The following is a 22,546-nucleotide window of genomic DNA, read 5'->3' on the forward strand; positions in this document are numbered from 1 at the left end:
TTAATGCAACTGGTCGTTGTATACTGTAACAGTGAATATATGGCACATATCTATCCACCTTCTTTTGAAGTAGTGCTTGGACACCACCTCGTACTCCACTCATCACCAAAGCACCATCATAACAATGTCGCCCCGGTCGCCTCTCTGGACTTGTGGCTGGATGCATGTTTCTGCAGCCCCCTTCCATTTTCGAGTGCCGTTTTCCAGTTAGTGTAACCGCGCATGGTATAAAACAACACTGCTATATTTCCGACAGGGGAAACAGAAACATGCGTCTTTTTTAACGGAGTACTCAAGCCATGGTCGTGTGCGGTACCAGGCAGGACACAAATGCACGTTTGGGGTATGAAGTTAATATGGGTTGGGACGGTGCCTCTCCATTCAAGTCTGTGCTCACTGTGACTGGGGCCGAGACAGCGGAGACGTCGGGTCGCCCATTGTTGGGTCTAGAAATGTGGCGCAGTGCCCACCCAATCAGAAATGGTACAGATATTTTGTGATATTTTTATAGGCAAAGAAATAAAATAATCCGCTTAACTTTTGATTGGGTGGGCAGGACGCACGTTTGGGTGGGCACTGCCCACCGCATATGCGGAAATAAAATAATCCGCTTAACTTTTGATTGGGTGGGCAGGACGCACGTTTGGGTGGCCAAACGTGCGTCCCTAGAACCGACCTTGGCTCCAAGTCAATTCAGAGCTTTTGGGCAAAGGAACCTACTGTGGCCTCCCGGCATAAAGGTTGGGTGAGGAATACCGGTATATATTATTTCCTGCTTTTTGTGCAATGCATTAATTGCCTCTTTGTGGATTATTAGACTTTTGGAAAATAGAAGATCTCCAATTTATTTTAATTTTTCGATTACTCTTGGATAACCCTTTGGATACTTTACTCATTGGAGACATTTAAAGGAACTCTGCGCTGCGAGGCTCGCCAAGCCACTTGGAGCCAGATCAGTGTCTGTACGTACATGAAGTGAACACTTGCATAAACTTCAAGTGTTGCATAAGTGTTGACTGACTGCATCCGTTTTGTCACTGGATAGTGCAGCGAACCGTCCCCTCGGGCTATGGGTGGAAGCGTAAGTAGTTTCCACCCATAGCCCGAGGGGGCTATGGGTGGAAACTACTTACGCTTGTCTGGGAGATGGGGTATAAAAGCTCTACCTTGTTCCGGACTTCAAAGAGATGAACCGACAAAACGATCAATCTTCTCATAGCAAGGAGACAGTTGAAAATTGGAATGTGGCTCTGTTTAATCTGAATGCAATGGACCCTTATTAGTTTTACAGTGAATCTAGCAGTGCTACAGTTTAAGCTACAATCCTTGTTTTATGTCCGTTGTCTTTTATGACCTACCCAAACTCAAAACTAACCTAAAAGAATTCCTCTCCTCAAAATACAAGTAATTCCTTGAACACCATAGATTCCCCCTCCTTTCTCTGTACATACCATATGATTCTACTGAGCTTTATTACGTTTACGTTTTGTAGTACATTTGTATTGTATTGTACGTATGATATATGTAGTACTGATTAATTGAGTACAATGGACCACAATGGAAACAAGCCCCTGGGGCGTTTTTGTGTTATCCTTTTAGCATAACCTTTGACTGTAAGTATTCAATCAATCAACCAATCAATAAAGAAAACTCCCTCTCCTAATGGAAAGCGGTAATTGCAGTAATTGCAATGGTGTCTTTGAAGTACAGTGAAGTACAGTGTCCAATCCAGTGAGCCATCTCCTTCAAATAACTTTTACCAACATAAACACACATTTTTACCAACATTTATTTTCCAGAATTGTATGTGTGGTTACTTAGCAGTAAAATCCACAGTGTTCATTCATTCAGCTCAGAGTGTAACACTAAGGCGTTTACTGTGCAGCGTTTTGTGAAGCAGACATTGCTATTCACAGAAACACATTTACAAGTACCTGTCACTGTCTTGATCTTCTTTCTTTCGTGTCTCTTCCTCCTACATTGCCCGCCCCTCTGTAACAGGAAGCCTGCTTTTCACTCCGAACTAGTGTGATCTGTCTAGGCCGGGCCACGCCTATTCCTCAACTAATATTCGGTTATATATCCGCATTGGATTGTTCCCCCACATTTTTGGAGATGGGCTAACATGCACTTCATGGGTTTATGGCTAGGCACTAAAATGTATGAGGACTCTGACAGGCTATATCGAATTGATATCTTCTAGTTTCTGACGCCTGGTGACACAAGGTTATAGGACTATATCCGCTCTGGATCTAGTGTCTCTACCATGGGCATGTCATAGTAGGCAAAGATAGACAAGCAACAAGAGGAAACTATTCTGAAGAATTAGCCGATCTACAAGATCATAGACATAACGTGTCGTGTCGTGACCTTGTATATAGAGGGTATGCGTGTTCCTTCATCATCAAACACGGACGTTATGCGGGAATGCCTAATGAATGGCAAAAAACTACTTTCTGGCCTTGACAGCCCATACAAAAGTCTCATCTGATTTCATTAAACGATGTTAAATGACTTTAAACTCACTTTGCCACTCACTTTATGCATGCACATACCCTCTATTGTCAATTTTTGCTATTTGACGTACAATTAAGTACAGTATATGGGGTTGAAGTGGTTAAAGTCGTTGTTTGAACCCCAGGCAGGGACTTCACATGGCTCACATGAGCCATAAATAGCAACAATACCATGTTTAACATACAGATAATTCCATGCAATATCACACAAGTGGTTTTATGTGTCTGTATAGACAATGGCCATATCCAGTAACAGTGTCTAAAGTTATGACACCTGGCAAGTAATATGTCCGTTATTTAATCAGAAAGTGGAAATAGCCTTTAGCTTCACTGTCATAAACACAAAGAAAGACAGGATCACAGAAAGGTAATAGGCCTTTTCTCTCTCTTGCGCTCTCTCTCTGTCTCTCTCCCACCTATCCGTAATGTCTGTGTGTAACTGTTGCAAAAGTGGTTCACACACCATACTGTGGCCTCAGGGCATCATTAGATGTACTCGCTGACAATGCTAGAGACAAGGAAACCATGTTAACAATGTAAAAGGGAAATTCCCTCTCATTTTTCTTTCTTTGGCAAAGGGAAAATCAAAGTCATGGAGAGGTGGTGGTAGCCTGAAGGTTCCAGAAGCAACTTGGAGTTAGAAGTATGGTGGTTGACATGCCTGGGAAAAGAAATCTGAGGTGGGGGGTGTATGACCAAGATGGCAGCATAGGGGGGATTCGATGGGGATGCTACAGGTATAGCAGGGTCAGCTCCATCTACACAATATTATAATGAATGTCCTTGGTCTACTACAGATCGTGCTAAAGTTATAGTCCTAAAATACGAAAGTGAATATGCAGTGGATATTCTTGACAGATTTCCAATGTTTTTTATTTTTTTTTATTTTTTTTGTACTTTTTTAATGCAGGGAATTGCAGGTGCTCTGGGTTCAACATAATCCTAAAAGTTGTATTGTATAAATTATATCAGTTAGTTATCTTTTGAATGAAACACGCAAATAGTATAAGCCTTTGTCTACTGTTTTCATATGTTCTATCTGTGTGTGAACACATGAAGTCTAAAAGACTTTCTCTTTAATGTCACTTATATCTGACATATTTTCTTCATGTCTTTTCTGCTTCCCTCCTTTTTTGCCCTCTTGTTATGCACCCCACTTCTGCTGTCCTGTGTGTGTGTGTGTGTGTGTGTGTGTGTGTGTGTGTGTGTGTGTGTGTGTGTGTGTGTGTGTGTGTGTGTGTGTGTGTGTGTGTGTGTGTGTGCGCGTGCGTGCGTGCACGTCTTTGTGTGTAGAGCAGCTGTCAGCCAACACTCCGCTTGGCAGCCCTTCTGATCCATGAGCCATGAAATCAGCCATTCACACACACGCGCACGTACACGTGTACACACACACACACACACACACACACACACACACACACACACACACACACACAAAGTTGTGCATTCAGCACACTAGCGCCAGGCAGACACTTGTTGCATGTTGTCCTTTATCTTTCTTTTTCTTCCCTTCCTTCCCTCCTCCCTCCCTCCTTCCATCCTTCCTTCCTCCCTCCCTCCCTTCGATCGTTCTTTCTTCTGTTCTTTCCTTGTCAAATTACAGAAAATTGACTTCCCATGACACAAAAAAAACAACTTTGGCACCACTACTCAAAGCTAAGGCAGCTTTGTGAAAGGCGGCTCCAGAGTGGCACTGCTTTTGTCTTGCTGGCTTGGCTGCATTCCTGGAGTGTGGCTCATATGGCTCTATTCCCTTTACTCTTGTTCCCCCGTCCACCATGCCCTCTACCCCATTTTCTACCGTCACACACTCTCTTGCCTTCTCCCTGGGAAACAACAATGTCATCGAAGAATGCCTAGGAAGTGACTGGGTGGTTGGCATCATTTAAAGTTGGAAGAAATAATTTGTCAGTTTTGTATTTTAATCTAATTGGTCAGTTTTGTATTTTAATCTAATGTATATGTATCTCATTGTATTTATTATGTATTAGTTTTAGTGAGTAAACCATTCATTAATCAACATTACTTACTAAATGAAGCACATACAGTGTGATCTTTTGATGTATTTCTTGTAGCCACTAGATGGCAATGTTCTGTTGTATATCATTTGAGTAACCTGATACCACACAGTGCCAATGACAGCCTGTCAGCCACTGGCAGGCAGCTAGATTTAAACAAACAATCAGAGCAAACACTTCTAAGTGGCTCGTTGGTCTAGGGGTATGATTCTCGCTTTGGGTGCGAGAGGTCCCGGGTTCAAATCCCGGACGAGCCCACCTTTTGATTACAAAGTATATAAGAAACATCTCTCTGTCTCTCTGAAATGCATTCATATGCTCCGTGATCAGCTTTCCTAGTAAAAAAAAAGTAATTCTGGAAAAGCCACCAGTACTTTTAAGTATGGCCGTTAAAGTCAGTCATGTGGATTTAAATGCCTCTTCTTGCACCACGCAGAGATTTTCAGCTGCTGCTTTGGATTTATTTGCATCAGGAATTCCCTTATTTGGTCCCACAGCTCCAATAAGAGCTCCAGGGCTTTCCCCTGGCCTTGCTCTACCAACATGCCGTTGACACAGTCAGCAAGTGGTCGAGGAAATCCTCCTGTGCGCTCAAGGACAGTGGTTCTCAATCTTTTCAGGCCACGACCCCCCCAAAATAATCATATAACATAATAATTGAACTGCATGGGGACTCCCGCCCCAGCCTGACAAGCACTTGTCAAGCACTAGGAGTTGAGGCATTACATTTAGTTTGACTCGGTTCCACAGTTAAATTGTGTGAAAATAGCCGATCTACAAGCTGTAGTGAGCTTGTAGATCCACTATTTTCAACTATTATATTATTTGACAATTTGGCCATAGTTTGTTGATTACATTTGATGCAGTAATGGACCTTTTCTCTCTTCTTTAGGTATTATTAAAGGTCACTTCACTGTCATCTTGGGGACCCCTCAAAAATCAGGTGGGGACCCCCTGGGGGTCCCGACGCATGGGTTGAGAACCCTTGCTCAAGGAGATCCTCCTGAGTGGCAGGAGATTCAGCCAATCAGCCACAAGCTTGCAAGGCAGTGCTGTGTGTTTGAAGTAAGGTACCTCTGATGAAGACGATTACAACCATGGTTTTGTCCCTGACATCTCATTGCTAAGTGTGGCACACAGACCTTGTGGTGACTGAAATAGAACTATAATCTACTTATAACACTGTATAATTGGAGTTACAACAACTTATACTTATACTTGTTACACATTAAAAAGCATTTCATTGTCATATTGACTTATACGGTCATGTATGACAACATTGTAATCGGCCTATAACACTATAATTACTGTTATAAGCATTCATTGAAGTCATAACGCATTATGAAGCCTTTTATAATGACTTATGATGTCAAGTATCATAGCCTACTACTTCATTATTACTGGTGTACTGTAGAGTTGCTGGCCGGCTCCATATATGGCTCCATATATGCAGATCTAGTATGTCAAACCATGTATGGCTATCCAGAGTTTGATGAGGTCAGTGTCGTGATCTTCATATATGGAGATCCAGGTGATGATAGTCAGCTCCACATATGGAGATCCATGTGTTATTATTTTTTACTTTTTACTCCACTACAATTACCGGTATTTGAAAACTTTAGTAACTTGTTACTTTGAAGATTTCTTTATATTATTACAAAACATGCATTAACCACTTTATCCGTATATACTTTGGCTATTTGAAAATAGACAGTCTACATGCTCACAACAAGTTTCTTTGCACTGACACTATGTATGAAGACACTATGCCCTGATTTTCATTACAGGATGATCACAACTACCAAAAGAGTGCTACCAAAAGACATGCGAACCCCTTGACTCCTTCAAAACCGCTCTCAAAGGGCACCTACGGACGGCTGCAATTCGAAACTGGCCCCTGTAAAATCGGAATCCCTCAAACACGGACGCAAGGACAACACAAGAGACAGTCGCGGCCACACAGCCAACTCAAGGTATGGCCACTGAGCCGACTTGGGGACCCAACGCAAGGACAACACAAGAGACGGTCACGGCCACACAGCCAACTCAAGGTACGGCCACGGAGCCGACTTGGGGACCCAACACAAGAGACGGTCACGGCCACACAGCCAACTCAAGGTACGGCCACGGAGCCGACTTGGGGACCCAACGCAGCTCCTCCAAGGAAAACAAACAAAATAACGGAGCTGAACGTGAATCCCCCCCACCGCCCACCCCTTTTTTTCCCTCACTGTATATGTTTCTTTTCCCTTTTTACCTCCTTTATGATGAATTCCTGTTCTGTCCTTTGTCTATATAGAAGTGTCTATTTGTACGTCTCTAAATGTTTTTGATGATTTGAACATGGTGGACCCTATTGGAAACAAGTGTAATGCTTAATTGGGTCGTCCACTCACAGTTAACAGTCTTTGTATTGAGTTTGTGCTTGAAATGTACTGTAATTCTGCAAACTGTTAATACATTTTTCAATCAATCAATCAAAAAAACAGTGATGACAACTTTTAATAGGCCTACCTTGTAGAACCACTTATAACCACCAGATGGTGCTGTTTAACCAAATTATATCCAACCTGCCACATCATCTGTTGTAGGAGCTCATTCTCAGAAAGGACAAGGGTTGAAGTCAGGCTCGTTGGTCTAGGGGTATGATTCTCGCTTAGGGTGCGAGAGGTCCCGGGTTCAAATCCCGGACGAGCCCTAATTTTGACCCCTGAAGGTCCCCGGGGGTCAAAAACATTTAAGTAGTACATTATTTAACTACATTGTTTTATTTTATGACTTATTGCACACTTGACATAGTATTATAATGCCTATACACAAAGAAATCAATACACTTATATCTTAAGTGTTAAGACACTATGGCCTGATTTCCATCACTAGCAGTAGTAGTAGTATTATGCTAACAGGGATGACAACTTTTAATAGGGCTACCTGGAACTTTAATAACCACTTCTTATAACCACAAGATGGTGCTGTTTGATCAAATTATGTTAACCTCCAACCTGCCACATCATCTGTTGTAGGCTGGATAGCCTGGGAAGCGTTCCTTTTCGGGTTTATGATCCGGTCAGGAGCGGATGGTAACTTTTGTCATGTTGTAGTCACTGATTTGTAGTCATCAGACAGGAAACCACAAGCCGGAAGTACCCAAAATAATTTTATCATAATTTGTTATAACTTTGTTATCCCACAGGGAAATTATATTTTATTGGTTAGGCCCTAAAATTATGATTAAAGGGAATTATTTTGGGTAGTTCTTATTCCGGTTGTGGTTTCCTGCCTGATGACTACAAACCAGTGACTAAAACATGACGTAAATTACCATCCGCTCCAGACCAGTGCACACAGCGAGGTGGAAAGCCTGGTGGCGTGAGGTTAGTTGCAGGAGCTCATTTGCAGGACAAAGGGAGGAATCCATTCAACTGCAGTACTGAAAAAAACAGGCTCGTTGGTCTAGGGGTATGATTCTCGCTTAGGGTGCGAGAGGTCCCGGGTTCAAATCCCGGACGAGCCCTAATTTTGACCCCTGGAGGTCTCAGGGCTCAGAAACATTGCAAATTTACCTAAACACAAAACTCTCTATAGATCCAAATATTGTCAGATAACTGTCCCGGGAACCCACTGGAAAAAACTGATAGCAAGCACACAGACCTGACATTCACTTGTACTGAAACTTCTACTTATGTTTACACCGTAAACATGTTACTGTAAACTTTACAGTAACATGCTGTCACCCACCTGTCTGTGATGCAGAGGGCTTCTGCAGTGATGCAGATGGGCTTCTGAGTTCTGAGCCTGAGGCCATAAGCTTCTGAACTTTCAGGACCAGCACGGCAGCACCCCAGCGTTTTCCTTCCTACACTGTCAACAGTCAAGCATGATGGCCATGATGGCCATCACAATTGGATTCTTTTAAAATAAACTTATATTCGATGTGATGACGACATAACATTCATTTACGTTAATTACACGCAACAACACCTGTTGGTACTTAATTGGCAGGCAATGGCATCACTTGTGTGACATCCAGAAACAGGCTTACCTTCGGGAGAGAAATTTACATCACTCAACATCACACAACACATTTTAATGCTAAAAGGTTTGACGTAAGCCTAAACATTCAGAGAACCTTAACCTCTTAAACCCCAGGGGGGTCCAGGGGGAAAATCCGCAACATCGGAGTTGGAACCGGAGACCAATTGGGTCTCGATTGACACGCTGAGCGCTGTTCAGAGGTGGACAGCCACTGCCCCCACCGGCGGGGGCAATTAGGCTCAAGACCTTTCGTTTCATGTAGGTTGTACTGGCATTCCTTTTAGGGTTTATGATCCGGTCAGGAGCGGATGGTAACTTTCGTCATGTTGTAGTCACTGATTTGTAGTCATCAGACAGGAAACCACAAGCCGGAAGTACCCAAAATAATTCCCGCGATCATAATTTGTTATAACTTTGTTATCCCACAGAAAAGTTCTATTTTATTGGTTAGGCCCTAAAATTATGATTACAGGGAATTATTTTGGGTAGTTCTTATTCCGGTTGTGGTTTCCTGCCTGATGAGTACAAACCAGTGACTTCAACATGACGTAAATTACCAGCCGCTCTAGACCAGTTCACACAGCGATTTAGTAACAGTAACACAGACCAGGCTTTCCTCCGAGGTAGAAAGCCTGGTGGCACGAGGTTAATTGTAGGAGCTCATTTGCAGAAAGGACAAGGGAGGAATCCATTCAACTGCAGTACTGAAAAAAACAGGCTCGTTGGTCTAGGGGTATGATTCTCGCTTAGGGTGCGAGAGGTCCCGGGTTCAAATCCCGGACGAGCCCTAATTTTGACCCCTGGAGGTCTCAGGACTCAGAAACATTGCAAATGTATTGACCTAAACAATAAACTCTCTATAGATCCAAATATTGTCAGATAACTGTCCCGGGAACCCACTGGAAAATACTGATAGCAAGCACACAGACCTGACATTCACTTGTACTGAAACTTCAACTTACAGTATGTTTACACTGTAAACATGTTACTGTAAACTTTACAGTAACATGCTGTCACCCACCTGTCTGTGATGCAGAGGGCTTCTGCAGTGATGCAGATGGGCTTCTGAGTTCTGAGCCTGAGGCCATAATCTTCTGAACTTTCAGGACCAGCACGGCAGCACCCCAGCGTTTTCCTTCCCACACTGTCAACAGTCAAGCATAATGGCCATCACAATTGGATTCTTTTAAAATAAACTTATATTAAAAGGTTTGATGTAAGCCTAAACATTCAGAGAACCTTAATGTGTTTACCTTTCGTTTCATGTAGGTTGTACTGGCATTCCTTTTAGGGTTTATGATCCGGTCAGGAGCGGATGTAGTCACTGATTTGTAGTCATCAGGCACCGCATCAGAAACCACAAGCCAGAAGTACCCAAAATAATTCCCGCGATCATAATTTTAGGGCCTACCCAATAAAATCCTTGATGCGGTTGTAGTTTCACTCATTTTTTAAATATAAATGTGAGTGTACTTTCCAGAGACTATTTTGCGTCTGTACGTTTGTTAAATTGTTATCCCACAGGGAAACTTTTTTTTTTTTTTTTTAGGCCCTAAAATTATGATTACAGGGAATTATTTTGGGTAGTTCTTATTCCGGTTGTGGTTTCCTGCCTGATGAGTACAAATCAGTGACTACAACATGACGTAAATTACCATTCGCTCTAGACCAGTTCACACATCGATTTAGTAACACAGACCAGCCTGGTGGCGCGAGGTTAGTTAGGTTGTAGGAGCTCATTTGCAGAAAGGACAAGGGAGAAACCCCAAGTTCAACTGCAGTACTGATCTAGGTCTAGGGGTATGATTCTCACTTAGGGTGCGAGAGGTCGTGGGTTCAAATCCCAGACGAGCCCCAATTTTGACCCCTGGAGGTCTCAGGGGTCAAAAACATTGCAAATTTACAAAACACAAAACTCTCTAGATCCCAATATTGTCAGATAATAGACCCACTGGCAAATACTGATAGCAAGGACACACCCCAAACAGATTCACTCAAGTACTGAAGGAGCTCATTTGCAGGACAAAGGGAGGAATCCATTCAACTGCAGCACTGAAAAATACAGGCTCGTTGGTCTAGGGGTATGATTCTCGCTTAGGGTGCGAGAGGTCCCGGGTTCAAATCCCGGACGAGCCCTAATTTTGACCCCTGGAGGTCTCAGGACTCAGAAACATTGCAAATTTACCTAAACACAAAACTCTCTATAGATCCAAATATTGTCAGATAACTGTCCCGGGAACCCACTGGAAAATACTGATAGCCAAGCACACAGACCTGACATTCACTTGTACTGAAACTTCCACTTATGTTTACAGTAACATGCTGTCACCCACCTGTCTGTGATGCAGAGGGCTTCTGCAGGATGCAGATGGGCTTCGGAGTCCATAAGCTTCTCTAGTACATTCAGGAGTCATCTGGACCGGCATCCCAGCGTTTTCCTTCCCAAGCTGTCAAGCATAAAATAAATGGTCATCACAAATTCACAATTGTATTATTTTAAAATAAACTTATACTGATGTGATGACGACATAACATTAATTTAGCCTACGTTAATTTCGCTCAACAACACCTGTGTTGGCCCCTCATTGGCAGATTGACAGAAATGTACACAGTTCACTCAACTGCATACAACACATTTTAATGCTGAAAGCCTGAAAGGTTTGGCGTAAGCCTAAACATTTACAGAACCTTAATGTGTTTACCTTTCGTTTCGTGTAGGTTGTAGGCTACTTTGAAGGAAGTTAACTTGCGCCCTCGGCCTCGCTTGTACCACGTGAAGCGCTGCCTAAGCGATAGTAAGCGTGAAGCAGATGTGAATGGATCATGGATGTGTGTGATGAAGCAGCGTGGTAATAATAACTACATGTCCCATAGTGCTTTGCGGTTCGGTAGGTAAGCCTCTGCACAAATCCTCTCCGCTAATCGCATCATCCCTACTACAGCAGCTTGAGAGTTTCAAGGATCACACAGGAGGAGAGCATACAGACTAGTACATACATCGACAGTCAGTGCGTGTGTCTCCATTGCCTGTGCCGTGTTTTACATTATTGAGGGAAAGAGGGACACTATAACAACAGCGATGAAAATGGATTTAAATGCCATCATAGACCAAATGGAGACAGGGGACCAAGACGCTGCTTTGATCGCCCTACAGTCTTATAACAAGGAGGTAAAAAAAACATCACCACTGTGTCATCCATCACGTAGATCCGTTGCCATTTCAATTACTGTAAAAATATATTGAAAAAGCACTATCGTATACAATTATATTTAATATGAATCCTTGTATGTAGTGTCACCATGTTCCAATATTATAGGCCTGATTTCAGGAGAAGTATAGTACATTCTCCATTCTGTTTAATGAAGAAGAATGAATTTGATTAAGCCTAAATTAAGCATGTGATTTTGAAATATGCAATGTGCATATAATCAGATTCTGAATTATATAGGTCGGTTGGTTCTGTCTTAACCATAGTAGTAGGACACTAGACTGTAGTAAAGTAACTAAGTACATTTACTCAAGCACTGTAGACCTACTTAAAGAGGAATTCCACTCATTTTCAACATTTTACTTTATGTACAAAATGGTGAAGTACATCTTGATGATGTCATCAAGATGTACTTCACCATGTTAATGATTTTTTTCAGACCTCCAGTTCCAGGAAACACAGAATGGGGGGGATTGTTTTTAATTATTTCCACACAACAGCTCTAAGGTATATTAATGACATAGTAAAATGTTGAAAATGAGTGGTATTCCTCTTTATACAATTTTTAGGTACTTTTACGTCACTGGAGTATTTCCAATTTTTTATACTTTTCCTTCTAACCCCACTACATCTCAGATGTACTTTTGTAGGCTACCAGTAAAATCCACTACAATTATTTGAAAAGTTTGGAGTTACTAGATTTTGATTATTATTACAAAACATATATGAACCACTTCAGCCCTATATACATTTAAAATGATTTGCATACATTTAGAAACTTGAGTATTTCTACATTGCAGTATTGATATATAAAGTAAAACATTTGAGTACTTTTTCCACCTCTGGGTTTACTCTAGCCCCGCTCGGGACCCCCCGGTTGAGCTCTTTTGAACGAGCTCAACCGGGGGGTCCCGAGCAGGGCTAGGTTTACTCTTGTCTTAACTCAGCAAATATTTATTTCCACCTGTCTGTTAAATTGTACCAACAAACACACGCCTACTATACCTTTTATGGTGTTTCTTTAGTAGATTCATCTCAAAACAAAATGTAGGCCGTCAATTTCGAATAATAATAATATGTCACATAATAGGCTATATGTTGCATATAAAAAAATATGTTCATATATTTCCTTTCCATCTGTACTGGGGGGGTGCGCCAGCTAGGTCGGGAGGTAACAGGGCCAGGGGGGCCAAATAGTTTGGGAACCGCTACTTATAGGCTACCTGTAATGGTCCATTTGGTCAAATCATTAGCTGGGAACCCACTCAAGGATCCCTGTGGGTCCCTCCCTGCTGGACCCCACTATATGAGCACCACTAGCCTAGGCTACTCGGTCTCTTTTCTGTACACAGAATTATGACTATAGAGGGTATGCGCATGCATAAAGTGAGTGACAAATCGAGTGGCAAAGTGAGTTTAACGTTGTTTAATGCAATCAGATAGGACTTTTCTGTTCATTTATGAGCTGTCAAGGCCAGAAAGTCCAGAAAGGCCCAATCCATGTAGTAGGTTTTTTACATTTAAAAGTACTGCCGAAGCAGACAACCCGCAGCACTCCAGGTTAGAACAAAATCCTTCTAGGTGCAAGGCTCGAAAATACAGGATGAAATGAAGAATCATGTGAAAAGGACATTTAATGAGTGCTGGCATTTTCTTCATTTTAACATTTACAGCCTACAGGGCTTGACATTAAGGCTTGTCTTGTTGTCTGGGACAACTAATAAATCTTTCCGGACAATTAAGTGCATTAAAATTCCTTTTTTTTGTTTCACTTTTTCTGTGATGCTCCTAGCAGCCAACAATATTGTCTGACATTATTGTCTGGCTTTCCTAATAATCACCTTTCCAATATTGTTGTCCACCATTCCGTTTCAGGACAACCAAACCTTGTGTTATTCTGTAGCTTGTTTCTTTCAATGGGAAAAACTAACCTACTGTATATGTCACTTTATTTATTTTAAACGGCTACTGGCCATAATACATTTAATTTATTCCAAATGCAAGATTAAATGCTGACCAGGTCAGTCTGCTAGCTGTGCACGGATAGGACCGATCTATGGCTGTGTATTTGGAATACATGAAATGTATTTAAGATCACAGACATTATAGGGATATTAACTAATATTCAAAAATGTATTCACCAAAACCAACTTACAGTTAGTTGATTTAAAATGTATTTGTGTGTGCTCGTGCTCGCGCACGCACACACACACACACACACACACACACACACACGTGCGTGCGTGCGTGCGTACGTGCGTGCGTGCGCGCACGGCTGCGCGCACGCAAACTTTCCTTGAAACTGATAAAAACTAAACTAAAACCTCTAACATTGTGACAAATAGGCCTATAGAGCACCAGTCTGACGTCACTTTCAGTAGAGGGCACCAACACACAGGTTCGTGTATTTTTTTATTTGTATTGAAATCTCCATAGGGCGATTTTATGTCGCTTCATATAAGAACTGTGTTTGAAAAATAAACCGACCACCCCGGCGTTTCTGTCAGGGGAGTGGCTGTGCGTCGTTAATGATGTCCATTCATATTTGATACAGCCAGTTTCTAGAGAAAATGGAATTAATGTGACCGCAAAAGCCTTGAAACTACATATGAATGCAATGTCGCTGAGCATATACGTCACGCCCAGCTGTCAACATATTGCGTTCCTGAGATTCCTCGTTGACGTAAGCTCAGCTGGTGGTGACTCGACTCGTACTAACCACGATACATTATATATCAATCAAATAAAAATAAAAATAAACGTAATTAACGTTGTGCGACGGGCTGCGGGCAGAAGCAGCCTACCCGGAAATGTAGTCTCTGGGTTGTTTGGCTCGTTTCTAACGCTTATTTTGTTACTCTTTGGGTATATTTGTACATTTCCACCTTCAGTCGATGCTTCATATCCATATGATTGAAAAGGCCCGGGTGATCGGTTTATTTTTCAAACACAGTTCTTATATGAGGCGATCTAAAATCCCCCTATGGAGAGTACAATGCTTATAAAAAAATACACGAACCATGGGACTGGCGCCCTCTACTGATAGTAGAGGGCAGTGACGTCAGGACTTCGGTGCTCTATAGCAGCGAGGCCACATCGCCTATAAAATCGAAATGTAGCTACTAGTAACCCACCCTAACCCGTATCCCTTTCACTCGCATAATTTGTGAAGTGTTTTCCATGCAATGGTTCAATCAGTTTGGTTATATTTGATAGTTTTTTAGACTTTTGTCTTTTGTAGAAGTCTGTGTGGATGACATTGGGAGCCTGCTCATGGTTATCTGGCCATCAGCACTTAAAAGCACATGAAAATGTTATCTTCCACTAATATCCAACTTTTGATAACATCCAATGTGTGGGAAACTAGGAACTCTATTTGTTTTCTGGATCTACATGACGCATTTAATCCTTTATTACAGTAACATACCGTACATGACATTGATGATAGCAGATGGATAACTGACAAATTAATATTTGTAAACAACTGTGCACAGTTGTTTACGAATATTAATTTGTTAACCATTAACCATGGTTAAAATGTGCTTCAACAAGTATAGAAAAATTATAATTACTGAGCTTAACAGAACAAATTAAGTTAAATAATATTAGACCTGTGTGTGTGTGTGTGTGTGTGTGTGTGTGTGTGTGTGTGTGTGTGTGTGTGTGTGTGTGTGTGTGTGTGTGTGTGTGTGTGTGTGTGTGTGTGTGTGTGTGTGTGTGTGTGTGTGTGTGTGTGTGTGTGTGTGTGTGTGTGTGTGTGTGTGTGTGTGTGTGTGTGTGAATTGAGCCTGGCGGCAATAGGATTAGTTACTTTGATGCACAAATAGCGTTGTCATGGCTCACTCAAAGCCTTTTCTAAAGAGCTCCCAGATCACAGAGAGACACTATAAGCGTGGCATGTCCTGTCTGCAGTGCATGCATGGTTTAATATCTGCATAAGAACATCTGTTCTTATAATATACACAATATGTTGAGTCTTAGATTATGAGAATATAAAAGAGTCTGCACACCAAATGAATGCTCCCAAATGTAGTTTACTTCATCGGTATCAAATGAATAAACTATAATTGGGAGCATTCAGTTTGTGTGACTTTTTTTATCCAGACTCTTTTTGAACTTGAGAGTCTTGGATTATTGAAATGCCCATTTTCCATTAGAACCGTTTTGAATCTCTTTTGAAAGGTGATGACCCCCAAGTATGACAGAAGCGTCATGGCATAATTCTGGAACAACAATGTCTTATTATTATATGCTAGGACTAGGTAGTCTCACGAGACAGACTGTTGACTAGTCGAACTAGTTCAAATTCAAAGGAAAAGAGAGCGCCTCCCATGTCCAGCTTTGAGGCTTTGTGTAAACACAAATATTTTCTTAACACAAACATTGAATGCCATTGACAATGAATGGCCAGCTTTGACTGTTTGTGTAAACACAAACATTGAAGACGAAGGTGAAGACGCAAATTGTGAATTTGTGATTGGCCGGAATGAGATGATGTATGATGATGTATGATGATAAGAGCACCCCTCACTTCACACGGGTGTGATTATTTTCCTTTCTTTTTTTGACGATTGGTTCTCAGATTGTATGCTAGGTGTGTGTATGTATTTCTGTATGCTGTAATAAATATATTAGGCTACTTTTACTTTATGACCACAGTCATTGTCACATCCTCCTGGTTTCTAACAGTTTACCTTTGTTCCCTGCCCTACTGCATTCCTCTTCTCCTCTCTCCTCAATTCCTCCTTCCATTTTCTTTTACCTCACTTCTCCTTTTTCTTGCTCATCTTATTTTGTCACCCATCCACCCCCACCCGCACTTCACCTTCCAATCTGCAGAAGAGCCAATGCTTCACATTCAGCACAGACCAGTCGGCTTACAGACAGGTATTGATAACGTTCTTCACTTTCAGACATTTAATGATGAATGGATTTATGGATGGATGGATGGATGGGTGGATGGATGCTTGCTATGATGGTCGGTCAGAAAAAAAAGATGATGTTTTATTATTCTGTAAAGGACCACCATTATTATTGACCTTTAATACTATGCTGCGGCTGTCAGCGTTAGTTCAGCATTGAATAAGACACAGAAGTAATTTTTTACGAAACCTACGTCCACACAGTTCTATTATACTAAGATACTACAATTATATTTATCTAGCAACATGCTCAAGTCAAATCTGTGTTTCACATAGGCCTACCATGACAATTTTGAAAAAAATGTTTTACTGATACTGACAGCAGTACAGTACATATGTGGGGAGGCTTGGATGTCCTACAATAATGTAGGATAAATGCCTTACCTACAATAACTTTACACGTAACATAATGAAATAGAATGCTCACTTATTTAACTATTTTTCTCTCTCTGTATTCTCTTTCTCTCCCTGTGTCTGCATGCTCGGGGCTTTAGGAAGGGCAATTTCAAGAGGTATCGGTTTGACAAGCTGGCAGTCCTGTGTTGTAGAACACTGTAGACTAGACTAGAAACAGAGCCCACAGTCTATCTTAACAAATGGTTGTCCTTATTGGTTATTTGGCCAATTTTATTCACGAGTAAGAGACCACACCACAATGAATAAACACACCACAATGAATAAAGCAACAAGGTTTTACAAATGTTAAAGGTCCACGTTGACGTTGCTGATTTAGAACATAAAATCCCATTGGGGAAAAAAACTTTCTGTGTATTTCTCTGCGAAATGTGGACATTGTGTGGATAAATGCACTATGAGAGAATATACAGTATACTGTGCACAATATGTAGGTCAGATAATGGAACCCGGGGAGAAGATATACTGCTGCATCATATTGTCAGGCAGAAACCTTGTATATCCATATTTCAACTTTTTATGTTTTTTCGTAAAAATGAATGCCCCACATACAGTGTCACACTCACTACCCAGTACAATCTGATGACTGGGGAGTTATGTATGATCTGAATAGCTAATTCGCTATAGCAAAATATTAGGACTGGTGTACAGGAGGGGGATGGTAATTTTGGTGTGGCCTCTGCTAAAATCAAAACTCAAGTTTATTGAGTTTACCATTATTCTTATTATTACAGTATTAGCCAATAAGGGTTTGTCTGGCTCTACTTGTATTAAAGTAAATGGAGACATACAGTAAACTACGCTCTGGGCTTCTGTCAGTAGAAATAGGATCAATTCACTTTCTAATCAATCAGTTCAAAATTAACAACTTAAAAAAACGCATCAGACTAAATTAAATTTCAAATATATGTATTGTTTCAAGTATATATATTATTGGTTAAAAAGTGAATCAGTTTGTGATAGTAATCTATCATCGGTAGTGAAAGATGTTCTTGATAGAACTGAAATAATAACATCTTTCCAAGAAAGCATTAGCAATTTGATGGAAGGATCAATGCATGAATACATTCATGTTTTATCATTGTTTGACACACACACACACACACACACACACACACACACACAGTCAGGATGTAATCCAAGTAGGCCCCAAATGCGAGGAAGTCAGAATCAAGTGGAAATTTATTTTAACAGAAGTTTGCAGGAGAGCAACACCATCAAACAAACAGACTTGGAACTCAGGTTTATATGACAATACAATAATCCAACAGAGAACACAACCGAACACAGGGTTTAAATAGGCACAAGATTCACTCAAATCAAATCAACACAAGGATTGGCTTGGGAAAACAAGACACAGGTGAAACAAAGAATCAAAAATCAGGGAAAGTGAGACAAGGCAGGAAACTACTACAAAAGGAGGACAGGAAACACAAAAGCATCACTTCAAAATAAGATTCAAGAACACCATAACACAACACACGGAAGGCAGATCCTGACACACACACACACACACACACACAACACACAGTAGGCCTAATTAAATCTTTTATCGTCATACATACAGTATATCACTTCAAAAACAATACTGATAATTCAATCAGTACTTATGATAGTAATATTCATCCATCGAGGGCCAGTATTACCAGTATTGGAGACCACCCAGCGCCAGGGTCTACTGATGTCTCGCTATGCCGTCGCTGCTGGTTTATAACTTTTGTTATAACTTGTTTATAACTTGGCAAAAACCATGTCATTTTTGCCAAGTTGTTTGCCATGCAGTTCTAAGTTCAAATTCTAGCAGACGATTTTACCAATTAGAATTAGCAACTTTGCTAATTACTTCCCAAATTTAAGCAACACCATTTGGATATAGAGTGTGAGGCTTAAAAGGTCTTTAAATACATTGAAACATCTATGGGAGAAATGCATATTGGGAAATGCTTTTCCAGGTCTGTCGTCGTCATGAAAGGGGGCGGGACTGCGATGCTCTATATAAGCTCGCACAAACACTGTAGGATAAAGACACTGTAATATGACACAGTATGAATCAGACCTTAACATTCAGAGGCAAAAGGTCAACCAAAGGTCAGAGCTGAGAGTCTCATGCCCAGGAAGGTGCAAAGACAGACAACTAAGCTGAGGCTTAGTTAGTTAGTTGTCTGTCACTGCATGTTATCATTATGTAAGACACAGCCCGCTGACCCCACAGAGCACACATGTACACACAGCCTATAGGGAAGTCTTATGCAAGACAGCTTAGAAGACCACAGTGTTTGCAGGCTGCAAATGATCACAATTTCAACAAGATGAAATTAGAAGACACATATATTTATTAGATCAAGCCAGAGTTAAATTAATATACAAGATCACCACCATAATAACCATCACCACCATAACCTAAAACTAGACGTACAGTATCACTTGGCTTTGTATTCAAATACTCTACCATACAGATTGTGGGGAAAATATTGTATTCATTAAAAAACATTATATGGTACTGATTTTTAACTTTATTAAAGGACTTTTTTAGGAAAATGACTAATAAAAAAGAAGAGGACTAAAACAGAATGGCGGTTTGTAGGCATTTGTGAGTGGGTGCGTGTGTGCGTGTGTGCGTGTGCATGGGCGTGTGCAACAGCTGCTTGATAATAACAAATACATGCGTGTTGTCTCTATCCTATGCCTGTGACCGTGATTAATTGCAATGGCTAATGCTCTTTAAGTTCTGGTTTCTGGTAGAAATGTAATTTATTGTCTTGGGGAAGACAAGTACAGGCCTACATCTGGAGGCATCCTGGTTCACTTCTATGAGGCAGGCAGGCACACACTTAGACGCTGCGTTCACACGGGCAAAGATACAAAGATTCATAGCATATTTGTTGCTTTGTCATTGTGTGTTGCTCAACACGGTCATCAAGCGTGCATCCGATATCGGAGCTACAGTTGTAGTTTTGTATCTTTGCATCTGGAAGTTGAACCCAGCTCAACTTCCATTTCTAGCTTTGTATCTTTGTATCTTTTGTATCGGCTTCAAACGTCGGATTTGCTTTGTAGCCTCACTTCACTGGCTTCCATTGACAATGAATGGTAGACTGTATCTTTGCATCTTCCCGTCTGAACGCAGCATTAGGCCAACCCTATACGATGTGTCTTTGTCCTGTACGTACAGTACATTGCTTTATGCTGCATATTTTTCTAAAATATTTTCTGTAGCAATAGTGCTTAATCTGCTTATAGTCACTTCTCACATAACACTGTGGTTGTTCTGTCCCCTGTACCATGTTTATTTGTCCTTGTATTGTATTGGATGTGTTTTATATGGATAGTTTTATCATCACTTTTTAGGGCCTGCTCAGGGACTAACGCTGGCCCATTTACATAAATGTACATGATTAATGAGCATTGTCTGTCAAATAAATAAATAGGGTTTTTTCTTTTTCATTTTTTCACTTTAAAATACTTATGGGGTCATTTTAATGTCTACTTACTACTTAGGCTTTTGAGTGCACCCCAGACAGTTTTTAATGTCTACTTACTACTTAGGCTTTTGAGTGCACCCCAGACAGTTTTTAAATTGCTTGATTCAGTATTGAGATCATATTTAATATTCATTCTAACACACACACACACACACACACACACACACACACACACACACACACACACACACACACACACACACACACACACCACACCATAAAAAGCAGGAAAGAATTTGTCAGTACGTCTTTGAGATTGTACAAAATGGACCGATTTGGTTTCATTTGCATTCTCTGAGTTAAAATGAACACTGATGATTTTACGGTGTATGGCCTTGTAAACCGCACTCTGAAGAAGGGTTTTATACCAAATTAATAACACCTGTGCGGCAATAAATTAGAATGATATACAGTAGATTGATACTATGCCCGTCTAGCCCGTGTGCTGTCCGTGAAATATGAAGGACTTCTGTGACATTTGAAAATGCGGTGTGTGTGCGTGCCTGCGTGAGTGCGTGCGTGCGTGTCTGTGTGTCTTAGATCATATCAAATTAATGTACTAGTGCTAATGAGTCTTAATCAGATATTGTCCCCCTGTGCAGCATCTGGGGGAGCTGGTTCTTGGCTTCCTGAACAGAGAGCTGCAGCCTTCCTGTCAGCTGGCCTGTTTAGAGACCGTACGCATCCTCTCCAGAGACAAACACTCACTGCAACCATTCGTCACCCGCTCGGCCATGGCTACCCTTTCCCGCTACGCTGGTATTGCGGTGGTCAATACTGCAGCCACCCACAATCAGCCAGGGGGAGTGCAAGGTAATTCGTGAAGACAAGGCATCGTCATTGATGACTTAAATATCACCCATCATCACTTAAATACCCCCCCCCCCCCCCCCAAAAAAAGATTTTTCAGGAGCCGACGCGCACACACATGCATCGATTAAAAACAAATTCACACCTCAACAAAAGTTTACAAAGGCTGCCGAGTGTCAGACCAGTGTGAATTAATTAACATAGGAATAAGCCTGTATGCATATCAAGGGTCCATTGGGTTACTTGCTAACTCCTGTAGTGTACTGTAGGTGTTACCGTGTTAAGCGACGTGCGTGTTGTGACGTTATTAATTAAAATAGCGTCCCCCCCAAAGATAAAATCACCAATACAACACTGCCAACGGGAGAGCTTGTGATAGGCTATATGTTCTTGTCTCAGGCTCAGCCCTCCTTGTCTAAAATTCCTCTAAATCAATCAATAATCAAATAATAAAACACAACTCAACTTTATAATTCATAATGTCGGTTAAAGAGAAAATAAAAATAAAGATTAGGCACTCGGGTGATGCAGGAGTAAATTACATGACTACAACAGGATTTCTGGCTTGGTTTGTGGTTTGCGAGGGAACGGAAGTTATGGTCGAGTGCAAAGAGAAACTAGGATACCAGGTAAATATCAAACCTGGTAATTAAACCGTTACCTAGGATACCAAGTGAACATAATCTAATCTATGATCTGTACTAACACTGCCTTTGACTAAAGGTTCATAATAATCACCGACTGCTACAATGGAGCTGCTCTGTCTGTGGTCAAAACAACAAAACTGAAGGCCAAGTTAAATGGTGAATTTATATAGCGCCTTTATCCAAGGCTCTTTACAGAGATTGTGCATTACATTCACCCATTCACGCACACATTCACACACCGATGCCCAGGGAAACTCCCCTGGAAGCATGAGTTCAAGTCCGTTGCTCTCCCCAGGTTGGCGGAGGGTGTCTAGAGCCCAGGATCACATTAGATAATTGACACAGGGGTGAGAAATGGGTTACAAAATTGTGGGATAAAAATATTATTAAAAAAAAAGAAGTAATGGCCGTGAAGCAGAATTGTGGATACATGAAATTCTGCTGAAAATGGAAATGGAACGTATTAATCAATGGCCCAGATCAGAATGTTTTT

At 41.1% G+C, this 22,546-nt stretch overlaps 1 protein-coding gene across 3 annotated transcripts in view; it reads left to right on the forward strand.

Moving 5' to 3' along the window:
• Positions 1-11,467: 11,467 nt before the first annotated feature.
• The window catches only part of ric8a (RIC8 guanine nucleotide exchange factor A), a 19,976-nt gene continuing 8,897 nt past the window's right edge, over positions 11,468-22,546 (forward strand). For 2 of the 3 annotated variants that reach the window (XM_079500878.1, XM_079500879.1), the window contains exons 1-3: positions 11,468-11,738; positions 16,618-16,665; positions 21,199-21,409. In XM_079500878.1, coding sequence (XP_079357004.1) covers positions 11,649-11,738; positions 16,618-16,665; positions 21,199-21,409 — 349 coding nt within the window. In that variant the 5' untranslated portion in view covers positions 11,468-11,648. The remainder of the gene's footprint in view (positions 11,739-16,617; positions 16,666-21,198; positions 21,410-22,546) is intronic. The other variant, XM_079500880.1, reaches the window with a different exon arrangement.

This window comes from Electrona antarctica, assembly GCF_951216825.1.
Source record: "Electrona antarctica genome assembly, chromosome: 5".
NCBI classification, from domain to species: Eukaryota; Metazoa; Chordata; class Actinopteri; order Myctophiformes; family Myctophidae; genus Electrona; species Electrona antarctica.